Source organism: Cibotium barometz, chromosome 3 (genome assembly GCF_041138505.1).
Source record: "Cibotium barometz isolate CiBa-2024 chromosome 3, ASM4113850v1, whole genome shotgun sequence".
NCBI classification, from domain to species: Eukaryota; Viridiplantae; Streptophyta; class Polypodiopsida; order Cyatheales; family Cibotiaceae; genus Cibotium; species Cibotium barometz.
This window is the reverse complement of record NC_141048.1, coordinates 46,033,895-46,054,667: the sequence shown is the minus strand read 5'-3', so window position 1 is coordinate 46,054,667 and position 20,773 is coordinate 46,033,895. Positions and strand designations below refer to the sequence as shown.

Here is a 20,773-nt window from a genome sequence, read left to right as displayed (position 1 = left end):
TCAAGGATGTCGTCTATGCGTGAAATCGGAAACCGATTCTTGATGGTAAGCTTATTCAAAGCTCTATAATCCACACACATACGAAAGGATCCATCCTTCTTTTGAACCAAGAGGACGGGTGAACAATATGGGAAAGAGCTTGGCTAAACCAAACCCTTCTCAAGAAGCTCATTCACCTGCTTCATGATCTCCTCTTTTTGGGATGCACTTACACGATAGGCTGGCCTATTAGGCGGTGAGCTACCCGGCACAAGATCAATGCGATGATCTTCCGGTCGTACGGGTGGCAACTCATTTGGTAACTCATCACCAAAACAATCATTGTGCTCTTGCAAAAATTTCAGCCTATCATTACTAAGAGTGTTTACATGTACATTATTTTCCTCAACATGATCTCGTACAAAATTCAAGTACGCAAAAACACTCTTTTTCATTACTTTCTTAATTTGTACATGAGATACAAGGGGAATGGTATCACCCTCTTCACCAGCATCAATTACATGCTCTCAGCCTTTAAGCATGAAGGTGATCCTGTTGGTCTTGTAAGCCTTGCACGGATCAATACGTATATGCCAAGGCTTTCCAAGCAATACATCACAGCCATTCAAAGGCGCCACAAGAAAATCATTATCACGCTTCTTCTTGTTTGGGCATACCTTTGCAATATGCTCGATGCTACCACAAGTAAATCATTTCTCCTCAACTCTTCTTCCTGCATCTTCTCTTTGCCACGGGATGGCTATCCCACATATTCATGTTCCCTATTGTGTACTACATGAGTTTGCTCATCCTGTAAAGCATTGGAAGCATGCATTTCATTATCCATGCCTCTTGTGTTAGCATCTCCAACATTCATTGTATGGTTGTCCATAATGTTCTAAGTGTAGAGATAGCTAGTGTTCACGGTGATCGTCTCTCACGATAGAAGTGAAAGAGAACCGTATGCTCTGATACCAATGTAACTTGGTTGAACACAATGCTAATCAATACACTTAAATACACTAAGATTTGATGGACACTTGCTCAAATACAAGAAGTAAATTGTTGAATTGACAAGAGACACACAATGAGCTGGAACGGCCGACCCCTCCCTCAAATAAAGTATATTGATCTTGGGAGAATCAAGTACATAGTGTCATGGGCATTTCTGACCAGATTTCCATACCAGTGCATATGAATACAGTATTGCAAACAAGTGGTTGTCGTTGTAGACTTGCAATCCACACTACGCTCTCAAATGCCCATGTTCCCTACCATGTGCTCTCTATTGTTCCACCAACACATGGTAGCAACAATCTGCAAGAGAGCACGTAGGACAAGAGAATACTACACGGGGTATGTGATCTTGTAATCCGGTTCCTCCCTCCTGCTACTTGCTTCCATATATAAGCATTAAAGCTTATCAATTGCAAGTAGAGTCAATGACAGCGGAAGTCTTCGCGATGGAAGTCCTTGGAGTGAAGAGATCTTCGATTTGTCGCCATTCTTCACGACAAAAGTCTTCAAGAGGATGAAGGGAACCTTTGGAAAGCTTCCCCTATGGTTCAGCTTAAGAAAGGAGGGTTGAAATTAGGGTTTTCAACAAAAAGACCAAAAATTACAACAATAAAGAGAGCTGTTTTTCTGAATTTCAGTCATTGGGAGTGTGTAGCAGAGTGATTAGCATCCGGAATCACTCTTGGAAGGTTGAAAATCACCTTAGCAAGCTTGGAAATGGATTTGGGAAGGAGAATGTGCAAAAATGCAGCCCAACAGCCCTCATGAAGGAGGCGCCAATCTCTAGAGAGAGGAGGAGGAGAGAGGTGGTGAGTTGTCCAGCGTAGGTGGTAGGCAGGTGCTTTGTGGAGCAAGCTAGAGTGGACACATGGCTGGTTACTCCCTTTGTACAAAGGGGATAAGGTCTAAGCGGTGGACATTGGATTATGTCCACCTCAGGACATCAGTGTGTGTGAACACCGGGCTAGTCATAATTTATAAGTGAGTTTTGGTTGCCCAAAACTTAATGAAGTTTTACACACTCACTTATAAATTAGTGCTAACTCCTAAGTCTAGGTTTATGACCAATACTTACCACCTGTCACATGCCACATAACCATGTTAGCAGACAGTTTCACACGCACGGTTCACGGGCGGCGGGCGTCCCTTTACCCGGAACTACACATTGGTCAAGCAAGCATGAAAACAGCATGCAATTTCAATTGCAAGCACATAAAGATGCTATGCAATGCAGCATTGGTATGGATAATCCCCGTTCATGAGACTATACCAAAATAGACATGCTCCAGGCAAGTACACGAGGTACCAGACCCAATGGAACACCAATCCACCAAGCATTTCCGGGCGTGTACACGGAGTCCCAACGGAAAGCCAAGTCCACAGTAACACATGAGTGGCATCAATCCGCGGCATATACAACTGCCATGGACACCAGTCCAATGTACATACATGATAAGAAAGCATGGGTGGACCAATTGGGTGGCCAAATGGTGACAGTAAATGTGATTATCATATGGATGTATGGCTCGCTTTACTCGAAGCGCATGACAACTCATCAATTGAGGATTTTTCTATGGATTTTGATTGGGGGACAATGCCAATAAACTATGTGTAGTAGAAATGTTTATTGAGCACCAAGATATCTATGCGTGTGAATGATTCTAACCTTATATTACACACATGAGCCTACCTCTCCACCAACGTGTGTGATCAGAGTACCAGGAGGAAGTGCCCACCTCTCCTCCTAGGTGTGTGGTTAGAGAACCAACATGCAATGCAAGTGGTAGAGTGGGCATGATGCCTAGTTGGTAGGGGACTTATGTATATGCCAAGAGTCATGTGGATTGACACCTTGTTGGTTGGGGAACTTATGTCTACATCAAGTGTCCGTAGATTGATGTCTGCGCTCAGTTCTAGTAAGCGTTCTGCATCCACGTGCACGGTCAATCGGTCTTCTATTTCTTGGCCTGGTGTTCAAATGTTTAACCAAGGAATCCAGTGGAGAGTAGCATGCGTTTGATGTGACACTAGGGATTGGGAAACGACTCGTTGGAGTTGGTGAATTCAAAGAGATGATTCGGGTATTTGTATTATGGAGACTCATGAGTCTCGCCCATTTGTTTGGGACATGATTATGATATCTTGGCTGATAGGACTAATTTTTCTCGCCCATTTATTTGGGCCATGGTTATGATATTTGGACATATGGGATATTGGTATTATGGAGACCTATTTAATTTGCACATTTATTTAGAATATGGATTCTTTCAGTTATATTTGATTTATGATTCTGTCTCGTTTCGCTCACTTAATGGGGCATGATTCTTTCTTGGATATTTGGCTTAAAGTATAAAGTTGCAATCAACTTTTAAGAAGTTAGGGGGCTCGTCACAAGCTTGGACATTTCCGGTGTAAAAAGGGGTTTAATGGATTCCGAGAAGCCTAAATATGCATTATTGTGCAAGCTTTGAGAATGGGGGATCATTCAGTACAAAAGATCAAGCTCCCAAAGCTTGGTCAAGGTGCTCGAGATGGTATATCGCATATGGCAACTTGAAGACCAGTATCCTTACGGCAAGAAGAGGTGGTTTACACCCATTCATGGTATTTTGGGGTTGCCCTCAAAGCTTGTACATCATATTTTTCTTCTTGGGTAATAAAATACTGGGGCGGGGCACATTTCGGCCTCTAATGTGGTGTCAAATGTGCACATCTCTCTTTTATAGTTTTGTGGAATTAAGTGACATCATATGTTTAAGGTTGTGGCCAGTATAATTGTTTAATTGCATTAATGGTCTAGTGTTTTGTGAAACCCATGCTCCACACGGAGTTATATGGAGAGGGGCTAGTAGAAGGTTTTGATTGAGTTGGGGGGGTGTGTCTATCTGTTGGAAAAGATTCAAACCCTAGGCAGCACGTGGCTGTATGAGGGAGGGAGCGGGGGGGTGGGGGGGTGTCCTGTGTGTTAGAAAATATTCAACCCCTTCCCTAGGTGACACGTGGCTGTATGAGGAGATATCCCACATGCTTGGAAATCAGACCTTCTAAAGGGGTATAGGATGAATATCCTAGTAGGGTAAGTGCTCGTCCCTATGCATGTTCCGGCCCCTAGGGAGGCTCATCGTGGGCAGCTAGGTGCCCAGGATGGGACCCTGGCACGCAACCCATCCTTCAACAGGACTTGACTTTCATCAATTTTTCTTTAAAGTGTTGAATGCTTGAAATTTTTAATTCCGTAAAGCGAGTTTGGTGTGATGTCCAAGAATTTCTTTACACCTCGTGTTTTTCTCCCAGGCTCATGCCTTTGTCTCTATGCCATGGCTGTGCTACCACATGTTTCTGTTCTTTGCAAAACTTATTTTCACATACGGTAAGATTGGCAGTGCATTCTTGATGCCTAGATGATGAGTTTAAGAGCCCATAGTAAAAAAGCTAATGGATGGGGAGAAGCTATGTTATGGCAAGGTGTATTGAAGGGGCTGATAATCATGGATCTGGATCCTGAGGAAGCACATAGAGAAAGAGCTTCAGGGAGCTGGTATGCCTTGGTAGAGTTACTGGTGATTCAAAGTTTCAGCACAGGCACCAATTGTGTGGTTAATGAGCTTACCATAACAATTTGACTTGCAGTTGTCGTGTCAAGATCAAATTTCTTGGTCCGTTACCTCCAACTTGAATTAATGCGACTTCCGGTTGCTGCTGTCTCAGGATTAAATTCTTGTTGGGTTACCTTCAACTTGATAACCAGCTTCCACTGACCATTCTTCCAGTGGTTATTGCTCCCGAAGAGAAACATGATCCAGTCTTGAAGATTTCAGTCATGATATCTGACCAAAAGTCAGAGGCTACGGAAGTTTATCCATACATTGGAGTCTGGGTAAGTATTTCAACACCACTCCTTGGTTTGCTATGTTTTCAGATGTTTTGTTTTGATTATGAGTCATCAAGCACATGAACTTGGTGAAACTTATCGAAGGCCATAATCAGGTGACAAGGAGTGCATGGAGAGTCAATATACACGAACCTATCATATGGGCAATCATGGATTTCTACAACGACCTTCATTTGGACAAGATTTCGGGAGGTTCTGATGTCGGACAAGTGGACCCTGAATTGAGAATTGAGTATGTAGAAGACAATTGTTTGATTTGTGATGTTGATAAATTTTTTTCTTGTGGTGTTTTTTTCACTTTGAACAACTAATTAGAGGCCTCTGAGACATGGTTTTTTGAGGTCTCTAAGTGATCCCACTGTGTTCTCCTTCCTACAGTTTGATCGATATATCAGAAACTCGGCTGAAATTAACACTGGAAACAGCACCAAGGCAGCGCCCTAAAGGTTTGCTTGGTATATGGAGCCCCATTCTGACTGCTCTCGGGAACACATCAAAGATGCCTGTAAGTTAGTTACCTTGTGCATATTATGTACTTGGTAGCAAGAAGAGAGAGAGAGAGAGAGAGAGAGAGAGAGAGAGAGAGAGAGCTTTAAATGGAAAAAATATTATCTGTTGGTTTGGTTCTCCAGATTCATTTGAGGAGTGTTGTCCATAAGAATCGATATATAAGGAAAAGTGCAATCACTCCAGCTATTTTGGACCGTCTACGGAGAGATTTAATACACAATCCTCTAATGCTCCTTTCTGGGGTTGACGTGCTTGGCATGACAAGTTCAACTTTAGCAACTTTAAGTGAGACTGTTGCTGAGCTTTCTAATGATGGAAAGTTCCTACAGCTACGCTCGAAGCTGGTAAGCGTCCATGTGTTGTTAAGTAAATGACTGTGCCTTGAACGGTCCTTAAGTTCTATGGTATATGCAGGACCGTTCAAGGCGTATTGGTGGTGTCAGTGATGGGCTCATGCAAGGAACTGAAGCAATTGCACAAGGTGTTGCCTTTGGTGTATCTGGGGTGATAAGGAAGCCTATGGAAAAAGCCAAGGAGAAAGGGTTTATAGGCTTTATTCAAGGTCTTGGAAAAGCAGCCCTGGGCATTGTTATGGAGCCCATGAGTGGTGTGCTTGATTTTGTTTCACTAACTGTGAATGGTATCGGTGCAAGCTGTACAAATTGCTTTGAACTTTTTGAGCAAAAACTGTCCTTTGATAGAATACGCCTTCCACGATTTATTCAGCCCAATGGAGTTCTATGTCACTATGATGAGAAGGCAGCCATGGGACAGGTCATTTACTCTCTTCTCAATATTCCTCTAAACTTTGACTTCGTTTTACGCGTGGATATTTATCTAGGTATAGAGTTACTTCTAATAGTGGGCTATTGCATTTTGGAAGTAGCTAGTGTGAGTGCACTTGTGCCTTCAAAAGAAACTGGTTGTAGGGATCAGTCACTGCATGAGCTATAGTGCAATCATATGGAGGGAAACCATGCCAAAAGTAGTCTGTGGTTCTTTTGTTGGCCTGAGCCTGCTTAACCTCCACCTAGCTACAATGCCTGAGCCTGGACAACACTGTCTACCAGTTCAACCTTAGTTCTCATGCAAGGCATGGCCATGGGGATCAATCATCAGCTAAGACGAATCAGAGATATGGAATGTGCAATTGAAACTTAAAGAGTTTAGCTTGTAACTTAGCAAGGAGGGATCCAGCTTAGGCATGTGTTGAAACCCCTAATTAAGGAATTGCTCGAAAGGATTTGGGGGTTTGAGGAAAAAAAAGGTACAGGCTAGATTGGGTCAAGGCTGGAAGGTGAATGAAGGAAGGGAGCCCTTCATAGTATGCTCTACTAATTGTGTTTGTGCTTCAGGGAAGTACATGTTTAATTGGTGGTTTTATGGATGCTCATACTTGAAATAAGGGGTAAAGGCTGGAAGGTGAAGGAAGGAAGGAAGCCCTTCATAGTTTGCTCTACTAATTGTGTTTGTGCTTCAGGGAAGTACATGTTTAATTGGTGGTTTTATGGTTGCTTGGCTCTCCCAATCCGGTCCGCAGCTTTTTTATGAGGGCAGTGGTGCAGATTCTGCTATTTTCATTCGTAGAGGTATTGCCCAGCATGGTTAATTGCAGGATGTCCCTCACTCTAATTATACACCCCCCAAACAGAGGATTGACACGAATTGGGAGATTGTTGCCAGTATTATAGCATGGCAAATCTGGAGAGCTACATGCATGGAGGCTATGAAGGGAGTCCAGATTTTTGGGTCTCAGTGCATTAGTACTATATGGGGTGATATCATCCATACTCTTATGGCTACTTGGGCTCGTATTCAGGGGCCCTCTTGTTTTGCGCAGGCAAAACACGTGATATTTATGCGGGAGTGGGACCATGGCATCTTCTTTTCCTCTAGTACCGCAGGTCTTTCATGGCATCATGATGCTCCTCAGTGGTTGAAATCACCTTACATATTGGGGTGATTCTATTCTTTTCCGGCTTATAACTGTGATTGTTGTATGTCTGTTTCATACTTAATAGAAGTCTCTTTCGGAAAAAAAAAAAGGGGTAAAGGAAGTGCTAGTAGCGTTTCAGGGCCAACGTCAAGGCCAATATCGCCTCCAATAGGGCTGTTGTTCCACCTACCCAAGAAATAAGGGTCATACTCAGGGGGTCTCGAATGGTAGGAGTAATTTGTCTCACATGTAATGGGTACTAGAAGCAATTTCATTCTGAGGATCAAAAGGGATTTCCTTATTGAGATATATAGCGGTACTTATTCCAACGCCTTAGAGAATTTATATGTGGGCTTCTAATATTACACGAACGTTCATTCTCAAGCAATAGCATATCAATTATGCTCCCTTTCCTTTATTTTTAGCTTCCTCCTCTTCCCCTATAATGGGATGGTGCCTTTTTTTTCTTTTTCCGAGAAATAGATCCTTCTATTAGTTAATGAAAAATAGCCACGATGAGCTAAATACAACCACGAAGGGCTAGATACAACCTCGCCTCATGTATAGGGCGGGGATCAAATAATCAAAAGGTGGAGAAAGATGCGATTCCCCTCTGGCTGGCCGCTCTATGAGGAGAAGGCTATTGATGTGATAGTGTCTTAGATATCTAATGTTTAAATTGCTTAACTACCTCAATTTCTTGCCAAGATATGTGAAGTGTTTGAACTTAGGCCTAACCTCTTTGGCAATCATTGTCTTGTTTTCACCAAAGTGAAGACAAGTTATAACACTTGCTTTTGTAGATTTTCCTGAATGAATGCATAGAGAACCACATTTTGTGTATACATGAATAACAAAAGTGCATTCTTTTTCATAGCATGATCAGTGGTGCGGATATTGAAATGGCAGGCTTTGCTTTCCTGGTGTTTTTCATAGTTCTGAGGATGGAGGAGAGTTCCGAATATACCTGATGCTACTGCCGACCATGGTCGCAGCAAGCAAAGATCAAGCATAATTGGGCTACATATCAGATCACCCCCAGAAACTAGAAGAAGAAAGTCTGGGTTACAATAGCATCAAGAGATGTGCTGCTGTAGTCAGTCCGCCCAATTTGTGCTGAAGGATTGAATTGGCTAGATGGGGTAGATGTAGGTGAGGAGGAGGAGATCTTGGAGTAGGAGGAAGAGATCCTGAAACAGAATCCGGATCTAGTCTCTTTATTTGAGGGAGATGTTGACCGGACAGTAGATGATAGTGAGCTGCCTCACTTGATCCTTGTGTTACTAGAAAAGGCAGCCTTGAGCTTACATCTAGTCTTCTCATACAGGGGACAAGTTTCGTAAAAAAAAATTTCCTGTTGTTACAGGCACAGCATCAAGGGCCTTAGCAGAAAAATAGCCCATTGCCGTTAAGACAACGTAGTATCCAAATGGAAACATATGATCTTCCATGCTATGCAAAAATCTGATACCTGCTTATCCGATTGCTTTCTTCCCTTATTTTCAGCCCATTTTCTTATCTTCTGTTCCATCATGGTTACATGACAGGACTCATGTGTGAGTCTAAGGCTACTATATAGCCAATACAGACACCATTTGCACAACTAGGAATTTAGTGTGTACATGGAGAACGAACACTGCCTACGTGTATCCATGAAGATAGTGCTTGGTTCGTACATAAGACATGGTATAGCAGCATGTTGTTTCCATGCCATGACCATATGTCTATGGTCAGTCACTCAAGCAGTTGCATCAATTGGAGCTCCATGAGGTGGTTGTGGATCTGCAATGGGAAAGTCCCCATTGGCTGCCCAAGCACTGTATTTTGAGAATTGGTGGGGCTAGTCTGGCACCATAGAATGTGTTCCACATGGCCATTATGTTGTGTAAAGGCTTGAATTTTTGACAGTGGACTTGTTCCTATCTGCAGTTCATATTGCAACTTGCTGAAGGAAGAGGACGTTTTCACCAAGGAGTTTTCTTCAGAGAACCTTCCAAATTCGCATGGTCAGATTTCTACGAGGACCATTTTGATATTATGAATCACAAGATTGTCATGATCACCAACAAGCGTGTAATGCTGCTGCAGGTGAGATCTGCAAGAGGTGTATTATAATTTAGTTAATGATTCAGTTTATGTCCACCCCTCATTGTTACATGTGAATGCAGCATCCCAAATCTCATAAGGGTGCTAGAGTGCCTCTTGAACCATCTTTCATAATTTGGGATGTACCTTGGGCACACCTGCTGGCCTTGGAGATTGCTTGCTCAGCAAATGATCAGGCTCCAATATATGCAGTTCTTCATTTGCGCAATCTGCCCGCAACTTTTGCACATCTTATAAAATTCTCTTCCAGGAATTCAGGAGGGCTCACTCAGGCACGAACAGTGTTGGGATCCATTTCAAAGTCATGGAAAGCATATGGTCCGACACGAAGAAGCATTCTCCAGCAGGTGGAAATCTCTCTTTTATTTTTTTCATGTTGTTTTGACATCCGGTTTACTCATGGATTACATGTAACATCTTTTTGGTTACATAGATGTTAGTAACATCTCTCTCTCTCTCTCTCTCTCACACACACAAGCAGTGGCAGCAGTTGTTTTTTTCTTTCAGTTCTTTCTTTCCATGGCTTAGTATTTTCATGGCAGTATTGTATCATCCTTTTTTTTTCGCCCCGAAAAAAAGACTTATGTTAAGTATGAAAAAAAATTACAAGAAGGGAGATTTCAGGGGAAATCTCAACCAATGCCTGGTGCTGCCAGCAAGGCCCCATATGAGAGAGAGTGAAAGATGCCATGATCCCATTCTCTCGTGAATTGAATATCACACCAAATCTTGCAAATGCATTGTGTATCATAAACCAAAGTGCCCTCTATGGCCTTAGTGCATCTAGCCTTCCAGATGTGCCAGGCTGTGATGCTAGCAATGATCTCCCATGCAGTGGAAAAGGAAAGAGGATTCACATGGACCACAGACACATGAAGATGCACAGTGAAGGCCTGTGTTGGCATGCGTAGATCAGTGGGTAAAAGTCAAAAAGCAGGGCTGTTTTGACCAAAAGCCGAGTTTGACAGAGTCAAAAAGCGGATCAAAGTGTATGGAAAGGTTGACTATGTCAAGATAATGGCATGCATGTGGTACATGCAAAGGCAGGCATGTTTGACCAAGTTTGACCAAGGGTTGACCAGGTTTGACTGTGCTTGACCAAGTTTGACCAAGGGTTGACCAGGTTTGACCGAGGGTTGACCAGGTTTCACTCGATGGACAAGGGTGTCCAAGGGTGGACCAATGTTGTGGGAAAGCATGGGCTGATTTTGGCTTGGTTTTGAAAAGCAAAAAGTCTGCAAAAGCTGCTTTTGTGCTTTCTTGGTTGGAAAAGTCGCTTTTTCTCAAGGCTTGAGAAGTGCTTTTAGCGGCTTGTTGGAGGGCAAGATCAAGGCTTCTTGGAGGGGAAAATCACTGACCAAAAAGCAAGATTGGACATGAGCACTTGAGAGACCACAAGAGGTGTCGAACAAGTGTGCTTATCAGCGTTTTCGGAGGGGAACTTTATGGGCTGATTCTGGGCAAGATGCAATCAAGGCCAAAAGGGACTTTGATGCAGGTGAAGAAGCCATGTGAGAAGGCAACTTTAGGGAGGCTTCAAAGGTTTGGCAAGTATCAGCTTCAGAGGGGGTCTGCTTCAGAGGGGGTCAAGCTTTTATTGCAAAGACTCATGAGAAAGCTAAGCGGACAGTACACCAACACCGTCAAGCAGTGTTGTTTGACACAACTGATTGGGTTTTGTAGGGCTTTTGAAAGGAAAGTAAGAGGCAAAGATACACCTTGTTATCCTGCACGATGCAAAGTGGATGGAGGAGGGTGACTTACCAGATTCACCTATGGTTTTGCAACTTTATCTTGATGCTTTTGGTTTGGAGCCTACCATGGAAAGTGCTCACACAGGTTCAGCAACAAAGTGTGGGATCTAGGAGTCGCTCGGTGATCTCTTAATGGTTCACCCAAGGTACCGAGGGTTGACAGTACATGTGCTAGTGGGACTTCTATGATGTGTACTAGTCACATGGTTTATGGTATCTTTTGACTGGGTATGGTTGGAAAAATATTGGGACACTGATCTTTACCATATGGTCTTAGATGTACTCATGTTTGTGTATGGAAGTATTTGTACATTTGGAGCATCTTGCATGTATTTGTCTTTGATTATATTGCTTAGTATGGGTCCTGCGGGATGGCCATATTTTGGAGTAGTTGGGACATCACCTAGAGACACGTATATTGCATGGAGTGGATGCTTGGTTTTTGATGACACTAGTTTTGTGTTTATCTTTCTTTGTGGTGTTATGGAATCGGGGGACCTCTCATGTTTAATGCAATGAATAATTGGACGATATCCTCAGGTCCCAAGTGCCACCCGCGTGGAAGTGGTATAAGTGTGGTAAATTATATCTTTGGGCCTCCTGCCTTAATCCACATACACGACTTTCAGTTCCCTCCCATGCCAGGAGCTGACTACTCTCATGTAACTTTTAAGCTTACAAGTCCCATCAGCCCATTACCACCTCCTTTCCAACACCCACAAGTCATTATGATTTTGCTCATGATTTGATTTGATGCATTGTACAATCAAAAGATCTAGAGCCTTCTTGGGCACTTTGATATCCTCTCTGTCAGAGAAAGCTTCACTTGTTTGTCAAGAAATCCACAAAGCAGCCCAATTGTATGCCTCACAATGCACACATTTGGAATCGAACCAAGAAGAGAGACTAGTAGAAGTCATGGTGCTCTCAGGACTCGTAGCAGTAAACCCTTTATCCCACCCCAGATTATTCTAGCGAAGTTCCCACCCCCTTCACACTTCAGTTGGTTACACAACATATTTAGGATGCAAGGCCCAGGAGAGAGACCAAAGAGGAGACATGATTTGCTATCACATCATCTATGCACTTGACCTCCAAGGGGGTAGAAAATTGTTGGTATGCTTGTTTCATGGGATGGATGACTTCACATGGACTCTCTCTCAGTGTACTGCCACCGTATAGTATAATGGAGTGTCCCACAAACTTCTTCACATTTGGGATATAGACATGCCCAATGTATGCACAAGATACAGATGTAGCAGCATGCCACTGTGCAATGCCAAGCATACTATGAGATGCAAAGGAGATTCCTGAGTTATTGAATACGAGATGTGGGGCCCTGCTCACATGACTTATATGCAGTAAACTCTCTATCTTACACCACATCATTCTAGCAGAGTTTGCAGTCTGCCCCCTTCACACAGATGCCTCATTGGCCACATGCGTGACGAGGACAGGACACATAGGAGACATGCCAGAGGGCAGACAACTGCTACCATGGCTTATTTTCACATCATCTATGCACCTGGCCATCCTGGGCTAGAAGATTGTTAGTATGCTCATGCCATAAGGTTCTCTCAATGAACTGCCACCACTAGACTATGACGGAGTGTCTCATGAAACATATCCACATGAAATGGGCAGAGTTTTGTTAGGGATGCCATTTGGGAGGCTTACATTGAATGAGGATGGAATATACTTGGGAATACATGTGACATGCACTGTGGGTCTCAATGGGGCAGCTTAGGGTGTCATTGCACAGTCTCCACGTTGAGACAGTAAGAGAGGTAGATGCGAGATGTGATGTGGGAGAACCATGGGCTACAGATATGCCCAATGTGTGACGTACACGAGATTGAGACATAGCAGCATGCCATTCAGCAATTCCTAGCATGCTATGAGATTTGAGGGAGATCCCATTGCTTCTTTCAAGAGGGATTTATTGTCTCAGGGAATCTTTACCAGGTCTTAGGTCTCCAAGGTGCAATGCTGGTCATATGTGGACCTGTAGAGACACCTGTCGCAATGAGAATGCTCCTTGGTCGTCGTTGCCTGAACAGCACTCTGGTTGACTGTCTCTCTGGTATATCCTCATTGAGCTCCTAACGTGTCTCTGGATCTAGAGTCTGCCTGACCTGCACTCTGGAAAAAGGATGTGAGGTGTCTGATCCTCTTGTCCCCTAGTATGTCTCATGAGTTTGTCTCTGTGTCTATCTGGTGTCTGCCCCACCTGCACTGTGGAAAAAGGATGTGAAGTGTCTGATCCTCGTCCCTTAACTCAGATAAGTACAAGACCTCACATCTTTAATCCTCATACTAAATAAGAGTTGGATCTCCAGAGGAGATTGTCAGATGACTATGTGGCTTTAAAAGCCTTGGATGACACGCTCCCTCGTCTCATGGGAGACACGACTTGTGGTCATGCATTATCAGTGGTCTCATGGGCCTTGGCCCCCAGTGGACGATAATACAATCTTCTTCTTCTTCTTCGTCTCTCTTACACACACACACACACACACACACACACATTGCAGACCCAAAAAACGTGGTCTTTATTGATGAGTTCTTACCTTTTTTGGGAATTGAAGTCACATCTGGATGTTTATCGGTGTCTTGCAGATGGGAACAAAGCGGCAGCACAGAATATCCTCTACACCGTCAACCTCAAAGAGGCCTGTGCAGCTGGGATATGTAGTTAGTGAATGTGCAGAAAACCAAACTGACTCCTCATGTGGATCATCAAGTCGAAGTTCTGCTGCAGCAATGCAAGGTCAACAAAAGGAAGACATGATGGAAATCTTTAACTTTGTGGAGATCTGGACAAGTGAGCAAGTGGCTGGTGTGTCGTTCTGTGTTGACATGGTATGCACAGCTCCCACAGTATTTGCAGACTGCTCAGATTTGCTTTGGTGTGGGTGATGGTGTGCAGGTTTAAGGCCTTGTCTGCTGCTATTACTCATGACATTTGCATAAATTTTTGTAGGTCTCTTCAAAGGATAATGTTATTACGATTTGGCGGCCTATTGTGCCTGAAGGGTATGTCTAGCTTTGTAAAGATGACCCGGTTGTGCACAGAAATTCTCTGTTAATCATGCAATGTTGTTAGTCACTAATACATTCAGACCTTCAGTATGAGAAACATCTGCAAGCGTGGCTTAATTAAATTGTTTTGATAAATAGTTATGTTTCCGTTGGAGACATTGCACGCATTGGAAAGCATCCACCTCTTGTTTCGATCTCCTATTGGAACAAAGAGAAGCTATTCAGGCACCCAACTGGATTTGATCTGGTAATCTGGCTTGTATACCGTCTTCTTTATTAGATGTGGTGGCCACTATAATTAGTACGCATTAGTGAAAACATAAAAATAATTAGTGGTTACTCTGGTCAATAACGATGCAGGTATGGAGAAGCTGGAAAGAGGGGTTTGTAGATCCCGTTTCTATCTGGATGCCAAGAGCCCCTGATGGATACATGGCACTTGGCTGTATTGCCATGGCAGCATTCCTTGAGCCAGAAGTTGATGACGTGTGGTGTGTACATTCAAGTCTTATAGAGGATGCGAATTTTGAAGAGCAGGAGATTTGGCATGCACCAAACAACTCAGCTTGGGGTTGTTTCTTGTATCAAGTAGCCAGTGAAGCACTCACATTCATGGCTGTACGACAAGCTCAGCAAGGAACACACATTAAACCAAAGAAGGTCGTGTACAGATAGATGTTGATAAAGTAATGAATTCATTCTTTACTTTTAAGCTAATTTTCCCAAGAGAGTGAACCACCATACGTGTAAATCCCAAAATCTCTGTAGTCACTTCAAATCAGCCACTACCCTCTGCACATGGTAGATGGTGGAACTCTAGAAAATTGGTTGGCACGGTGAAATGGCTTTTCATTGGGATGAATGATTTCTAACACTTGAAAAATTCAGGGCAGTAAATTGGTTGGCATGGTGAAATTGCTTTTCATTGGGATGAATGATTTCTATAACACTTAAAAAATTCAGGGCAGTAAATTGGTTGGCATGGTGAAATGGCTTTTCATTGGGATGAATGATTTCTATTACACTTAAAAATAAGGGCAGTAAATTGGCTTGATTTGCATCACTTGGGGTATGTTACGTTAGGTCTTGTAGTACCTTGGTTTGCTTCAAGAAGGAAGTGTGCCATGTGGGCTGTGGCCATCTCTGTGAAGTTGCCAAGGGTTTGCCTCAAAATTTAATTTTCTAAAACAGAACACTCAAGCATGCAAGCAGCACGTGGATGTTTCAACCAGATCTCTTAAGAAGCATTTGGAGTAGACTTTGCTATGGTTCTTCTGCAAAGTACTCATTACAATGCATATTTACTTAGCAGCAAAGGATGCATCACCTTGCTTTAAGAGAGAATTGATGGAACTTGACTAACATGGCTGATTCGAGAGGCCAATTATGAATCACTTGAAATTGCAAGGGGGAGAAAAGTTAGAAGAGAGTTTTTGCTCATCCCCCTGTTATTCTAGACGAAGGCAACCATCATTCAGAGTATGTCATGGTAATGATGGAGGTTGGACGAGGTAAGATAGTGGTTCCCATGTCAGCAAAGGGTGTAGCCACTACCATGTGAATGATTCAAGTTGGGGTATGAGGACCCATTCCAAAATACTGGAATGTTACCTACTGCTATTAGTTATTTTGGAGCACCAATCAATAATGAGCCTGGAAAGAGAGTCTCGCAAGGTGTTATCTACACGGTGTCTTGTCCTAATGGATTTTGTTTTTACCATCTTGCAATTGGAGTGTAGATTGTTCAATCCTTGGTGTTTGTGGTCCTAATACTTGAATTCGGGAAATTGTGTTTTATTTACATGACGTGAACATCACATGAGCGAAGATACCTCACAAGAAAGATGAATAATGAATTATTTATCAATACATTTGCTTAAAAGCTTAAACTACTTGATTTTATTTGTTGCAAAAATGGTAGCCTTATGTGTGCTTGACTATGTTGGCCTACCAACTACAACATGCAAAAGTTATTCCCAAGACTAGAAGATGAAGCTCTAACAAGACAGGACAAGAGGAAGATCGGGTGGTAGTTCAAAAGGGATCAGATGAGGATGCATTTTCTAACATCTCTTCAGCCTCTTCAGAGGAAGAATCAAATCCTTAGCCCACTGGAGACTTGGAATAACTAATAGACCCTAGTAACCTCCCAAGAAGCTTGCAAAATATCCCAATTCTATTGAGTAAAAAAGCAAGCTAGAAGTAGCCCAGGAACTTGGAAGGGCATGCCAAGCACAAAATGGACGTCGTGAACCTCCCATAGTCCCCACTATTGGAGAGGATGTTAATGCAGAGACTAGTTTCACCTCTCAAAAGAAGACCGGGAAATGAAACAATCCAATCCATGACCCAAGAAAACTCAAAATAGGGATTAGGGGAAGAGGACAAAATCTTTGAGGCCATGGCCTCTAAACTCTTGAGTGATAATAGCAGAAGGGTGCCACACTTGAAGAGGGCCCCTATATACATTTCATACACCATTGCCATACCCGAAAGCAATGTAAGTGATAATGGACAAAGACCTAGGGACATAGCATGACACACCCCTTTTCTTTCCTCCCAAGTCCAAATCTCTATTAATATGCTAGGCCACTACTTTGAGAGTAATGGCATGAATGTCGTCCTCCTTGTAAAATACAAGAACAGCCAAGTCACTACCATCCTAGATAGAGGGGTTGGGGTGAGCATCATCACTTATTAACAGTGCTAGGAAAAGTGGGAGCAATCATCACTTAACACTACCGGCTTGAGTTGATCTCGCTAACGAGCCATAGTAAAATCCATGGGAATATTGCAAAATCTAAGAATCAAGATTTTTGGTCTAAGCTTCCACCACTCTTTTATAGTGATTAACTTTAAGTAGTAGCCCAATTCCTATAATTGCATCCTTGGTAGACTCTTCATAAGAGAGACGCGAATGGTCCATTTTTGGGACACAGACCACATCTACGTTCAAAAAAGAAATAAAAACCTCAAAGTAAACTTACAAATATGGAAAACTCAATAGGATCGAATGAGTCTATAACATACTGCATTGTTAACATGTGTTAACATCATTTTTCCTTGTTTCTGACCGTTTTGGGTGTGTTTTGGAGCTCATTCACATGTTTTAGGTTTTCGTAGGAATCCCATGGGGGAGTGTCAATTCAAATTGTTTTTGTTCGATTTTGGCTTTTTGCATAACAAGTGTGCAGACAGGATGTCATCATCTTCAACATTGCATCTTCAAGCTTCTCTTCAATAGTATCATCAACACTATAATCGATTTTTGCATTCCTACTAAGTATCATTTCCACCCTCTATACTCTATAATTTTTTCATACACTTTGCGGGTTTCCATCACTATGAGTGATTTGCAGTCATTTTAGTTATATTCAATGGGCATTAACACTACATATATGTAGTTGGAATATTTGCATTTTGTACCAAAGATTAATTATCTTTGTAGGCAAAAGAGCAAGTAGTGATGGGATGCTTTCTACCCGCTAAGGATAAGCTTGATAGGATCAACTACCTGTTGTAGTCCTATATAATGTGCGATGTATTAGTCACTAAAGGCCTTTGGAATATTGTTATTAGCATTAAGGCATGCCTTGTCTCACCATAGCACAACAGTATAGTATAGGTACTTTAGATGGTGATACAAGTTCTGAAGTAAATGTGGCATCTATCTCCACACCTCCTAGAACAAGCTAGGTAGGATGGTAGGGATGCAAAAGCACATATATTCTCTTGTGTAAAATTGCAAAGGATGTGCTTGTTGTGCTTTACCAATAGGTGTGTAATAAGGCACGAGTGACCCACTTACGTAAGCAATTAGAGTCTAAGTATATGAATGAGGGAGATTTAATGGATAAGTTCCTCACAAGAGTTAAAGATCTTAAGGAGCAGCTGGGCGTGTATTAATGAGGCCTATCTGGACAGCTCTTTAATATATGTTGTTCTCACAATCTTATTAGATTCATACTCGGGTTTTACATCTACACTTTGGCTCATGAGGATGAAGGGTAACCCCAATGCCCTTACTTTTGATGAGTTCATTATAGTGCTTTTGTAAGAAGAGATATCTTGGCAAAACTGAACTAGTATGCATGTGGGAGATCATGCATTTTTGTTACCAATCAAGAAGATAAAGACAAAGCCTTTTCTTAAGGCGGCTATAAGCCAAAGACATAATCAACTCAATCTTCTAGAAAGGATACCAAGAAGGGGGTTGATAAGCCTAAGAAGAAAGACAAATGCACAACTATTATTGGAAGCCAAGCCATGACATCAATGAATGTAGAAGAAGGCTATAGAAGAAGAAAAGTCCGGCATGGATATGGCTGATGTTCAGCACACCAACAGTTGAAAAGGAGGATGCACAGGATGATTGGGTATTCATTATACATTGCAGTTATGATCCTTTTGTCCATGACATGTGCATGTCAGTGATAGATCGGCATGTCTTGGAAAGGACTCCAATTGCTTTTTGTGCACCCTAGTGTCAACCATGTGTTCATTAATGCTACTCAGACTACATGTGCAACCTTGTGCTTTCCATGTGTCACCTTTTGACCATTGACTTCCCTTTTTACAAGTGACTATACAAATCAACCTTTGATATTAGAACCTTAGTCTATTCCTTTATCTAGGGTGCATGTTTCTTCTCTTGTTCATGTGACTCACTCCCTACCTTTCTTGTGCTCCATGGCACCATATTTCTCAACACCTCCCCTTGGTGCCAAATCTTTGGGCTACTCAAAGTGGTTGGATGTCGATTATAAAATGTTGTTTTGAATTTTGTGCTGTGAGCAACTTTGGCTCATGTGCTACTTTAGCAGTTCTCCCCTTAATAGTGACTTGACCTATCTTTGAGGCCTAGAGATCATCTCTAAGAGTGAGGTCTCCCTCTTGATAAAGACAACCTATCTTTGACGTCTAGAGGTCTCTTCTAAGAGTGGGTTAGACTATTTTTGATCTAGAGGTCTCTTCTTTACAATTATGTTTATTTTAAATAAGAAAAAACTTAATCTTCTTTTATTCGCGGTGCTGCGCTACTGCTTGCTAGCTCAACTCGGCACCGAAAAGGGCACATGATTACTTCTCTGATTTTGTGAACTGGCTTAACAACAATAGCTTTTCCTCCAATTTGCGCTATTGCTTCTTCTTGTTGCAGGTTGGGGATGGCGGCAATTTCTCGTAATACTGCGCCGGCCTATGTCTGCGTAGGAGTTTGTGTGACTCGTTTTTGGTGTTGTTGCAGCACTTGGTGATATCCACTTCAATGAAGTGATGGTGCACCTTGTCCTTCTTCCTTCTGCAGCATCCTCTTGCCCTCAATGGGACCAGCATCCTCTTGCCCACAGTCTACACTAGCTAGAACACGCATAACCCCACCACTAGTGCAATCACTTGTGGGAAGAAGCTGTCCATGTTTCCTCTTCTCGGAGCCTCAGCAGGCCCTTCTCTACTGTCCTCAATACAGGCACACCTTAATAATGACTGGATTCACCTCAACGCTTGAAGAGTTGTTATAGCTGCTTGCTTTGAGCTGCTCATGCGGACATAATGCCAGCTTCAATTGTAGTCCATTTTAATGGAAGATGCTTATGTGTGCTTCTTTGTTCTATCTTGAATCTTTCAGGTGCTCTACAAGTCACACGGGTTGCTCTCAATGTATAATTATGCTACGTGTGTCAAAGCTTGGAGCTGTGAAGAGTTTTGTGCCAATGAGCTATCTATTGCTACAAAAAAGTAAAAGATAAACTCTGGTCCTACAGCACCCTTAATCTCACACTAATGCTTGAGAAAAGACACTGACAATTCCTAAACACTTACTAAGAGCCTTGCCATAGGTGGCTCTGATAGCATGTTAAAATATATGGATCTAGGGCAACTCATAGCAAGTGATCAAGGCCATGATGAAAGACTATGAAAATGCTAATACAAGATTAAGATAGAGATTAATTAATGACAATGATTAAGACAAACTTAATAATCTCATTCAAATAATCAAGTTTCATACACCCATATTTTTAGTCTTAGGAAGGACTCCAATCCATGCTTTTCGTGCACCCTAGTGCCAACCATGTGTTCATTATACTCACACTACATGTGCAACCTTGTGCTTTCCATGTGTCACCTTTTGACCATTGACTTCACCTTTTACAGGTGACCATACAAATTAACCTTTGATATTAGATCCTTAGTATATTCCTTTATCTAATGTGCATGCTTCTTCTCTTGTTCATGTGAATCACTTCCTACCTTTCTTGTGCTCCATGGCACCACATTTCTCAACACCTATCCTTCTTCACTAGCTGATAATGGGTTCATTCTAGAGGATAGTGTGCACTTGATTAGTGATATCCCACATATGGATTCACAAGACATCTATGAGCATAGACCTGAGTACCTTGTGTTAGATTCTTGATGCTATTCTTCTAGGATTTCTACCTGTGGGGATATCTATGATTCTATCACTACTTCTAGCTTTCATAGCATACCTAACAGCTTTCAATCCGAGGAGGAATCATAGACGAAACAAAATAACTA

At 42.3% G+C, this 20,773-nt stretch overlaps 1 protein-coding gene across 1 annotated transcript in view; it reads left to right on the top strand.

Moving 5' to 3' along the window:
* The window catches only part of LOC147640137 (pleckstrin homology (PH) domain-containing protein), a 250,341-nt gene extending 235,115 nt beyond the window's left edge, over positions 1-15,226 (top strand). The window contains exons 55-65 of the mRNA XM_086777655.1: positions 4,705-4,873; positions 4,984-5,120; positions 5,267-5,393; positions 5,521-5,742; positions 5,813-6,172; positions 9,264-9,422; positions 9,503-9,787; positions 13,814-14,056; positions 14,178-14,230; positions 14,375-14,483; positions 14,597-15,226. Of these exons, the coding sequence (XP_086633781.1) occupies positions 4,705-4,873; positions 4,984-5,120; positions 5,267-5,393; positions 5,521-5,742; positions 5,813-6,172; positions 9,264-9,422; positions 9,503-9,787; positions 13,814-14,056; positions 14,178-14,230; positions 14,375-14,483; positions 14,597-14,911 (2,179 nt within the window). The 3' untranslated portion in view covers positions 14,912-15,226. The remainder of the gene's footprint in view (positions 1-4,704; positions 4,874-4,983; positions 5,121-5,266; positions 5,394-5,520; positions 5,743-5,812; positions 6,173-9,263; positions 9,423-9,502; positions 9,788-13,813; positions 14,057-14,177; positions 14,231-14,374; positions 14,484-14,596) is intronic.
* Positions 15,227-20,773: the final 5,547 nt, after the last annotated feature.